Genomic DNA, 11,854 nt, shown 5'->3' on the forward strand with positions numbered 1-11,854 from the left:
AGGTGAAGAACTAATATTGCCGGCCACTATACAAGTATTTACAAAAAAAACAAATAAACAGGACGACGAACAAAAAGTTGGCATAATAAACTCAAATGAAAACGTCACTCATGCCTGTACCAGGGAGTGAGGGAGTGAGTGAGTGAGTGAGTGAGTGAGTGAGTGAGTGAGTGAGTGAGTGAGTGAGCGTTAAAAAGGAATGTCACCGATCTGTTTCACTTGTGCTTGTCTCCACCCCCCTCCAGGTGTCGCTCATCTTCCCCACTTATCCCCTGGTGTATTTATACCTGTGTTGTCTGTCTGTGCCAGTTCGTCTCGTTTGTCAAGTTGACCAGCGGTCATCCTGTGGTTTCCCAGTCTCTATTTTTCTTGTCCTCCTGGTTTTTGACCCTTGCCTGTCCTGACCCTGTACCCACCCACATGACCACTCTGACTGACCCTGTACCCACCCACATGACCACTCTGCCTGACCCTGTACCCACCCACATGACCACTCTGCCTGTCCTGACCCTGGACCCTTCACATGACCACTCTCCCTGACCCTGACCCTGTACCCACCCACATGACCACTCTGCCTGTCCTGACCCTGTACCCACCCACATGACCACTCTGCCTGTCCTGACCCTGTACCCACCCACATGACCACTCTGCCTGTCCTGACCCTGTACCCACCCACATGACCACTCTGCCTGACCTTGTCCTGACCCTGTACCCACCCACATGATTACTCTGCCTGACCCTGTACCCACCCACATGACCACTCTGCCTGACCCTGTCCTGACCCTGTACCCACCCACATGACCACTCTGCCTGTCCTGACCCTGTACCCACCCACATGACCACTCTGCCTGACCCTGTACCCACCCACATGACCACTCTGCCTGACCCTGTACCCACCCACATGACCACTCTGACCCTGACCCTGTACCCACCCACATGACCACTCTGCCTGACCCTGTACCCACCCACATGACCACTCTGCCTGACCCTGTACCCACCCACATGACCACTCTGCCTGACCTGACCCTGTACCCACCCACATGACCACTCTGCCTGACCCTGTACCCACCCACATGACCACTCTGCCTGACCCTGACCCTGTACCCACCCACATGACCACTCTGTCTGACCCTGTCCTGACCCTGTACCCACCCACATGACCACTCTGACTGACCCTGTACCCACCCACATGACCACTCTGCCTGACCCTTTACCCACCCACATGACCACTCTGCCTGTCCTGACCCTGGACCCTTCACATGACCACTCTCCCTGACCCTGACCCTGTACCCACCCACATGACCACTCTGCCTGTCCTGACCCTGTACCCACCCACATGACCACTCTGCCTGTCCTGACCCTGTACCCACCCACATGACCACTCTGCCTGTCCTGACCCTGTACCCACCCACATGACCACTCTGCCTGACCTTGTCCTGACCCTGTACCCACCCACATGACTCTGCCTGACCCTCTGACCACTCTGCCTGACCCTGTCCTGACCCTGTACCCACCCACATGACCACTCTGCCTGTCCTGACCCTGTACCCACCCACATGCCCACTCTGCCTGACCCTGACCCTGTACCCACCCACATGACCTGGACCCACCCACTGACCACTCTGCCTGTACCCACCCACATGACCACTCTGCCTGACCCTGTACCCACCCACATGACCACTCTGCCTGACCCTGACCCTGTACCCACCCACATGACCATTCTGCCTGACCCTGACCCTGTACCCACCCACATGACCACTCTGCCTGACCCTGAACCCACCCACATGACCACTCTGTCCTGACCCTGTACCCACCCACATGACCACTCTGCCTGACCCTGTACCCACCCACATGACCACTCTGCCTGACCCTGACCCTGTACCCACCCACATGACCACTCTGCCTGACCCTGTACCCACCCACATGACCACTCTGCCTGACCCTGACCCTGTACCCACCCACATGACCACTCTGTCTGACCCTGACCCTGTACCCACCCACATGACCACTCTGTCTGACCCTGTCCTGCCTGACCCTGTACCCACCCACATGACCACTCTGACTGACCCTGTACCCACCCACATGACCACTCTGCCTGACCCTGTACCCACCCACATGACCACTCTGCCTGACCCTGTACCCACCCACATGACCACTCTGCCTGACCCTGACCCTGTACCCACCCACATGACCACTCTGCCTGACCCTGCCTGACCCTGTACCCACCCACATGACCACTCTGCCTGACCCTGACCCTGTACCCACCCACATGACCACTCTGCCTGACCCTGACCCTGTACCCACCCACATGACCACTCTGCCTGACCCTGACCCTGTACCCACCCACATGACCACTCTGTCTGACCCTGTCCTGACCCTGGACCCACCCACATGACCACTCTGCCTGACCCTGTCCTGACCCTGTACCCGCCCACATGACCACTCTGCCTGACCCTGTACCCGCCCACATGACCACTCTTTCTGACCCTGAACCCTGTACCCGCCCACATGACCACTCTGCCTGACCCTGACCCTGTACCCACCCGCATGACCACTCTGCCTGACCCTGTACCCACCCACATGACCACTCTGCCTGACCCTGACCCTGTACCCGCCCACATGACCACTCTGCCTGACCCTGACCCTGTACCCACCCACATGACCACTCTGCCTGACCCTGTGCCCACCCACATGACCACTCTGCCTGACCCTGACCCTGTACCCGCCCGCATGACCACTCTGCCTGACCCTGTGCCCACCCACATGACCACTCTGCCTGACCCTGACCCTGTACCCGCCCGCATGACCACTCTGCCTGACCCTGACCCTGTACCCACCCACATGACCACTCTGCCTGACCCTGACCCTGAACCCACCCGCATGACCACTCTGCCTGACCCTGACCCTGTCCTGACCCTGTGCCCACCCACATGACCACTCTGCCTGACCCTGACCCTGTACCCACCCACATGACCACTCTGCCTGACCCTGTACCCGCCCGCATGACCACTCTGCCTGACCCTGTACCCACCCACATGACCACTCTGCCTGACCCTGTACCCACCCACATGACCACTCTACCTGACCCTGTACCCACCCACATGACCACTCTGCCTGACCCTGACCCTGACCCTGTACCCACCCACATGACCACTCTGCCTGACCCTGTCCTGACCCTGACCCTGTACCCACCCACATGACCACTTTGCCTGACCATGACTGCCTCTGATTGAGAACCATACTAGGCCGAAACATAGAAATCCCCAAATCATAGAAAAACAAACATAGACTTCCCACCCCAACTCACGCCCTGACCATCCTACATAATGACAAAACAAAGGAAATAAAGGTCAGAACGTGACACTCTCATACGTCTCCTCTCGTTTGCAGGTGATCCACAATCAAGACATCGAAATAAATCGCTAGTCCCACGTTATATTCAATAAATACATGTGCCTCATAAACAGTTCCATAAACATTGTCTGGTTATTCATAATCAGGCCTAACTGTAGTTTAGGGGACAGAGATAAGAGGACGATCATCACAGATATCCTTCACGCTATTACCAGACTCTGATCATTAAATAGAACCGCAGAGGAAAATACTTCTATGTTGAGACCTCACTATAAATGTGTTCGTCTGTTGTTAATTAATTAGCTAATGACATGGTGATGACTATTTCAATTATACAAAAATAAAGTAATATGATTATTAATGAAATTCCCTGCTATTGTTTGTTTATTTTGAAGGTAATTCACACAAATAACATTAGTCTTGTTTCATATCTAATTTGCACATAAAAGTAACAGTATGCCTCATTAGACTAAAATGCTTATTTTTGGAATATCAGTTCTCTCGCTCGCTCTCTTCCTCTCTCTCCTCTCTTGTTAACGCTCTCTCTCTCTTCCTCTCTCTCCTCTCTTGTTAACGCTCTCTCTTCCTCTCTCTCCTCTCTTGTTAATGCTCTCTCTTCCTCTCTCTCCTCTCTTGTTAATGCTCTCTCTTCCTCTCTCTCCTCTCTTGTTAACGCTCTCTCTTCCTCTCTCTCCTCTCTTGTTAAAGCTCTCTCTTCCTCTTTCTCCTCTCTTGTTAATGCTCTCTCTTCCTCTCTTGTTAATGCCCTCTTTCTCTCTCTCTTCCTCTCTCTCCTCTCTTGTTAATGCTCTCTCTTCCTCTCTTGTTAATGCCCTCTTTATCTCTCTCTTCCGCTCTCTCTCCTCTCTTGTTAACACTCTCTCTTTCTCTCTTTCTCTAAACATGTCCTTACTTCCTGCTATATATCATTCTAATCATCCAATCAGGTAGTCTCTTAACATTGAACATGATGTCAATCCAGCATGACTTCTGCCGCGTTCAACAACTGGGAACAACTGGGAACAACTGGGAACAACTGTTCAACAACTGGGAACAACTGGGAACAACTGTTCAACAACTGGGAACTGGGAACTGGGAAATCTCAATATATAACTCACTGAAGTCCGAGATTTAGTAAGGGGATCTATGGGATCGGTGTCCCTATACCGGGACGGTTGTTGCTAACGTGCGCTAATGTGACTAGAACTTTCCAGGACATAGACATGTCTTATATGGGCACAATGCTTACAGTCTTGTTAATCGAGCTGCACTGTCCAATTTACGGTAGCAATTACAGTGAACAAATACCATGCTGTTGCACAACAACAACAAAAAAATGTATCACGGAAACTGGTTTGAAACATTCACCCCTGAAGGTAAATAATGTACTTACATTCAGTAATCTTGCTCTGATATGTCATCCTGAGGATCCCAGAGATAAAATGTAGGATAGTTTTGTTTGGTAAAATCTATTTTTATATTAAAATGTAGGACCTGGTATCTACAGTTTGAACCTCTGCTGTCTCTGGACACAGCCTGGGATTGAACCCAGGTCTGTAGTGATGCCTCAAGCACTGCGATGCAGTGCCTGAGACTTCTGCGCCACTCGGGAGGGCGGATGGGCACTTCTAATGTACCTCTATGGCAGCACCCAAGGAGCTTGAATTTATTTTCTGGTGAAGTAGTGTCCCCATGAGTGACAGAACACTGAGCCAATCACAGCGCAACTAGAGAATATTACCAACCCCTACGGCAGCACCCAAGGTGCTGTATATTCCGTATATTCCGCTGGCTGCTCCACCGCCACAGAAAGCACTGAACTAGGCTGAAACACCTGCATTTTAGAGCAGCCTTACTCAAGAAAGCAAAAAAGAGATCATGTTTGTATGTGGCTTTATTAACAAATTGTTTTTTTTTTTTAAATAGTGTTTGCAAACTGATGTGTGACACGAATTAATGCCAAAATAGCATGCAAAAATGGTTTAGCTAAACAGGTTGGGCTCAAAACAGGTGAGGCAATGCCCCACCAGCCCTGAATGAAGGGTCGCTACTGGATACAGAGCTTTAGGAAACAGGAAATAGCACCCTATTCCCTATAGTGCACTACTTCTGACGAGAACCCTATAGGCCCTGGTCAAAACTAGTGCACTAAATAGGGACTGTAGTTTCAGCTTCCCCCATAGAAAGGGCTAGGTAGACTTTACTCTGGGATAGATTTATTTAGCCTGATCTCAAAATGATGACATTTTTTTCCTGAGCAGATCAGATGTGTATATTAATAGAAATGTTTCTGGTCTCTATTCCCAGGACAGAAAGAACGCTCTCTCTCTCTCCAACACACCGGAGGAGGAGGAAAAACTGTTTTGATATTATGCAAAGAAAAAAATGAAGATTGGTTCTCAGAAACAGGCCTATAAATATTGAAAGACGCAGAGAAAAGATTAGCTATAGACCAGGGATCATCAACTAGATTCAGCCAATCATCAACTAAATTCAAACAATCATCAACTACATTCAAACAATCATCAACTACATTCAGCCAATCATCAACTAGATTCAGCCAATCATCAACTAGATTCAGCCAATCATCAACTAAATTCAAACAATCATCAACTACATTCAAACAATCATCAACTACATTCAGCCAATCATCAACTAGATTCAATCAATCATCAACTAGATTCAGCCAATCATCAACTAGATTCAGCCAATCATCAACTAAATTCAAACAATCATCAACTACATTCAAACAATCATCAACTACATTCAGCCAATCATCAACTACATTCAGCCAATCATCAACTAGATTCAGCCAATCATCAACTAGATTCAGCCAATCATTAACTAGATTCAGCCAATCATCAACTAAATTCAAACAATCATCAACTACATTCAAACAATCATCAACTAGATTCAGCCAATCATCAACTAGATTCAGCCAATCATCAACTAGATTCAGCCAATCATCAACTAGATTCAATCAATCATCAACTAGATTCAGCCAATCATCAACTAGATTCAGCCAATCATCAACTAGATTCAGCCAATCATCAACTAGATTCAGCCAATCATCAACTAGATTCAGCCAATCATCAACTACATTCAAACAATCATCAACTAGATTCAACCAATCATCAACCAGATTCAGCCAATCATCAACTAGATTCAGCCAATCATCAACTAGATTCAGCCAATCATCAACTAGATTCAGCCAATCATCAACTAGATTCAACCAATCATCAACTAGAGCGGATGGCCAGGGTGCCAGAACATAATTACAAATCATTTGTAGACTCCAAATTGACCACAAGAAGCCCAAACAGATACAATATTTGACTAAAACATTTCAAACCCTGCTTACACTTGTGTACAATCACATAATCTCTCTATTGGGAATACTTTAGAACAGATTTCAGAAATTAAAATCACTTGGATCTGATTTGCTGGTGTTTTTACAGTTTTATGTCCAACATAATTTTTTAAAAACTAAAAATACATATTTATACATTTTTGCTCAGGAAACTTATATTCTGCATATTGTGACAGACAGCAGGAGTATAGACTGTATATTGTGACAGACAGCAGGACTATAGACTGTATATTGTGACAGACAGCAGGACTATAGACTGTATATTGTGACAGACAGCAGGAGTATAGACTGTATATTGTGACAGACAGCAGGAGTATAGACTGTATATTGTGACAGACAGCAGGAGTATAGACTGTATATTGTGACAGACAGCAGGACTATAGACTGTATATTGTGACAGACAGCAGGACTGTAGACTGCATATTGTGACAGACAGCAGGACTATAGACTGTATATTGTGACAGACAGCAGGACTATAGACTGTATATTGTGACAGACAGCAGGACTATAGACTGTATATTGTGACAGACAGCAGGACTATAGACTGTATATTGTGACAGACAGCAGGACTATAGACTGTATATTGTGACAGACAGCAGGACTATAGACTGTATATTGTGACAGACAGCAGCCGGTTCTCTCTCCACCATCAGATGGCGCTAACATACAGTACTTCTGTAACGTTCTCTCATCGTGTTTCAGATGGCGTTTACATATTTATGTAAAGTTCTCATCGTTTTTCGCTGGAAAAATGTAACCACCACGCCTAGTATACGATCCATTACAAATAACTCATAGAATATGCTCATTCCCAATTTGCCTATAATAATGTATATTTGTAGATTATTAGGTTATTATAGGCTATTTTACACGTGTATTGACCATTGAAAGTGCATTTAGTCCGTGAGATGTTAGGAAATACGACTTCACTTTTTTAAAATGCAAGTTTTGTGTTTAACCCCCACAACAAATCCGCTGCCGAAGCCGAGCAAACCACGCGCACCTGGCACGCTGCATGGACCGCACGAGAGAGAGAGCGGGACAGGCAAAAGTCTACTAGCGGACACCTCCAAAGTTCCAACTGTCCCAACACTGGGACATTCCTTTACACGGGTCGCCCTCTGAATAAAACCCAGCATGCCTGGTAATGTTTGTTAAGGGGTGGTAATAATGAATGTAATACGGCTGTGATAAGGTATGACGCTCTACATTTACGTTAGTGTGGGCTACACATGTCATTTGAACTTCAGCACAGCTCTCGGCAGTGTTCTGTGTGGATAGAAATGTGATTTGCTTAGTGGGATTGCCCTTCGAGTTTGCTCCACCCAAAGAGGATATGGGCCGTTGGAGCAGGGACTAGGTTATGTTGCCAAAAAAAAAGAGCCGTTAGCTGAAGTTGCTGAACTATTGGAAAGCCATGCTGAGAAGTTCGGGGGTAAAGTCCTATTTGAGTTTTAATCACATGGCATTTTAAGAATGCTTCAAAGATGGCGGTAGCTACAGTCATTTCGGGGAACCGAGTTGAAAAAAGTGGATTTTTGGAGGTTTTAGTGAGGGACCGATGGCACAATGTTTTGGCCAACTTGAACGAAGAAGCTCTAACGTTGAGTTGCGAGGACCTGGGAGAGAATGTGACCCTAAACGGCATCACCAATGGATCTTACGGGTGCAACGCAACTCACCCGGATCACACAAACAGTCGGAGAACTGCGGTGAGGACAGCTTTCACGGATTTACAGGAGCAAGTCCCAGAAGCGATCGCAAACAGAAAAAGATGTGTGAAAGTAATAAAGCAAGAGGTAGGAGGACTCGGCATCAGCATAAAGGGAGGAAAAGAGAATAAAATGCCGATACTTATTAGTAAGATCTTCAAAGGTCTGGCTGCGGATCAAACCCAAGCCTTGTATGTCGGTGACGCGATTCTGTCGGTGAACGGTGTGAACCTGCGGGACGCTACGCATGACGAGGCGGTGCAGGGGCTCAAACGAGCCGGGAGAGAGGTGACGCTAGAAGGTAAGAACGGAACGGGACCAACTGTCGTTCGATACATTCTTTCTTGGTGAAGTGTGGGGGCCCGGGGGAATCCTCAAATCTAAATGCAGGCTGCCAGAGGAATTACGCACGTTAATATTTCTGCTCTCAAACATATGAGTGATCAACCTCTGTCAACTGGTTCTTCCATTTTCTAAATACTTTCAATATGATTAATTTCCATGTCGGCTCAATGACGGGGCAAAAGGATGCCCATTTGAAATTCCAAAATAGTGTTACATTTTTTGGGGCAATAATGAAGATTAACTGAAAAAGTCTTAGGTTGTTTCTTGCAATAGCCTTCCGTGACTTTAAAGACTATTTATCTCGAAACTGTGATTCCTAAAAGATGTGTCTGGAGATTTGGTCAACTCAAATCAGGAATGAGCAGGGTGAGCTCTACCATAATGACCTCTTATTCGTGTTCTCATTACATGTAGTGCAACAAGACCACTTATGGTCTGGAAAGTTCTCAAATTAAGCAATAATGCACGAGGGGGGGTGGTATATGGCCAATATACCACGGCTAAGGGCTGTTGTTATTAAGCACAACAGTGGAGTGCCTGGACACAGCCCTTAGCCGTGGTATATTGGCCATATATCACAAAACCCTGAGGTGTCTTATTGCATAAATATATTTAAACAAACAATATTGGAATTACCATGGTAACAACCAATTATCAACTCTCTCTGCCTGATTGATATATCAAATCAAATCTATTTATATAGCTCTTCGTACATCAGCTGATATCACAAACTGCTGTACAGAAACCCAGCCTAAAACCCCAAACAGCAAGCCATGCAGGTGTAGAAGCACGGTGGCTAGGAAAAACTCCCTAGAACGGCCAAAACCTAGGAAGAAACCTAGAGAGGAACCAGGCTATGAGGGGTGGCCAGTCCTCTTCTGGCTGTGCCAGGTGGAGATTATAACAGAACATGGCCAAGATGTTCAAATGTTCATAAATGACCAGCATGGTCAAATAATAATAATCACAGTGGTTGTCGAGGGTGCAGCAAGTCAGCACCTCAGGAGTAAATGTCAGTTGGCTTTTCATAGCCGATCATGAAAGAATATGAATTTTGAATGAAGTAAAACATCAACTGTCAGAGTGCTGAAAAATCTAATAGAATGGTTGTTTTTATTGGGGATTTTTTAATGAATTATTTTCCATACTTTACAAACGTTTGTATTTAACTTCTACTTTTAGAGGCAAAAATATATCTGTTTTGAGTATCTGTTGTCAACTCCGTAAGTGGCTTGTCAACTCTGTCACTTGATGGCTAACCACCTTAAAATCTTCTTTTTTTGTGTGTGTGTCAATATTCTGAGAAAAAATAATCACTGTTCTGCAACATAGGCTTAAACAATGTAACTCTTTTCTGTGCAAGACCTAAGGGTTAATGTTTGCCTTATAAATGTTGTTTTACGTTCTAAATCTAGAAAAACTCAAATTAGCCATGGAGCATTATATAGTGCTATAAAACAAAACATTATCACCTGCTAAAATACATGTTTTCAATAGGCCTATCAGCAACGTCAACAGTTTACAGAATAAGGAAATAATATTATGTCCCTTTGTTGATAAATATTTAGGCGACTCCCTCTCCATGTTGCGAAATCAAATACTTTGAATTTCTGAGGAAATCTTTATCATCCAACCTTGGGAATCGTACATCACAGGACTGGGAGTGTAATATCAAGTTTTGCCCAAAACAACGCTGGCTGATGGCTGATGGCTGACACACACACACGCACACACACACACACACACACACACACACACACACACACACACACACACACACACACACACACACACACACACACACACACACACACACACACACACACACACACACACACAAACACACAAATAATAAAAAATGTCACCAATCCATATTTCTCTGCATCCAAGAATCCAAGAAACAACCTCTACCTCACTATGTAACCAGACAACATAAACAACCTCTACCTCACTATGTAACCAGTAACCAGACAACATAAACAACCTCTACCTCACTATGTAACCAGACAACATAAACAACCTCTACCTCACTATGTAACCAGACAACATAAACAACCTCTACCTCACTCTGTAACCAGTAACCAGACAACATAAACAACCTCTACCTCACTATGTAACCAGACAACATAAACCACCTTTACATCACTATGTAACCAGACAACATAAACAACCTCTACCTCACTATGTAACCAGACAACATAAACAACCTCTACCTCACTATGTAACCAGACAACATAAACAACCTCTACCTCACTCTGTAACCAGTAACCAGACAACATAAACAACCTCTACCTCACTATGTAACCAGACAACATAAACAACCTCTACCTCACTATGTAACCAGACAACATAAACAACCTCTACCTCACTATGTAACCAGACAACATAAACAACCTCTACCTCACTCTATAACCAGTAACCAGGCAACATAAACAACCTCTACCTCACTATGTAACCAGACAACATAAACAACCTCTACCTCACTCTGTAACCAGACAACATAAACAACCTCTACCTCACTATGTAACCAGACAACATAAACAACCTCTACCTCACTCTGTAACCAGACAACATAAACAACCTCTACCTCACTATGTAACCAGACAACATAAACAACCTCTACCTCACTCTGTAACCAGACAACATAAACAACCTCTACCTCACTATGTAACCAGACAACATAAACAACCTCTACCTCACTCTGTAACCAGTAACCAGACAACATAAACAACCTCTACCTCACTATGTAACCAGACAACATAAACCACCTTTACATCACTATGTAACCAGACAACATAAACAACCTCTACCTCACTATGTAACCAGACAACATAAACAACCTCTACCTCACTATGTAACCAGACAACATAAACAACCTCTACCTCACTCTGTAACCAGTAACCAGACAACATAAACAACCTCTACCTCACTATGTAACCAGACAACATAAACAACCTCTACCTCACTATGTAACCAGACAACATAAACAACCTCTACCTCACTATGTAACCAGACAACATAAACAACCTCTACCTCACTCTATAACCAGTAACCAGGCAACATAAACAACCTC

General features: G+C 45.5%; 1 protein-coding gene across 2 annotated transcripts in view; it reads left to right on the forward strand.

Moving 5' to 3' along the window:
- The first annotated feature begins 7,708 nt into the window (after window positions 1-7,708).
- The window catches only part of LOC139394560 (beta-1-syntrophin-like), a 57,902-nt gene continuing 53,756 nt past the window's right edge, over window positions 7,709-11,854 (forward strand). Inside the window, exon 1 of one of the 2 annotated variants that reach the window (XM_071142655.1) lies at window positions 7,709-8,737. In XM_071142655.1, the coding sequence (XP_070998756.1) occupies window positions 8,212-8,737 (526 nt within the window). In that variant the 5' untranslated portion in view covers window positions 7,709-8,211. The remainder of the gene's footprint in view (window positions 8,738-11,854) is intronic. The other variant, XM_071142656.1, reaches the window with a different exon arrangement.

The sequence above is a fragment of the Oncorhynchus clarkii genome, unplaced genomic scaffold, assembly GCF_045791955.1.
Source record: "Oncorhynchus clarkii lewisi isolate Uvic-CL-2024 unplaced genomic scaffold, UVic_Ocla_1.0 unplaced_contig_9003_pilon_pilon, whole genome shotgun sequence".
NCBI lineage: Eukaryota > Metazoa > Chordata > Actinopteri > Salmoniformes > Salmonidae > Oncorhynchus > Oncorhynchus clarkii.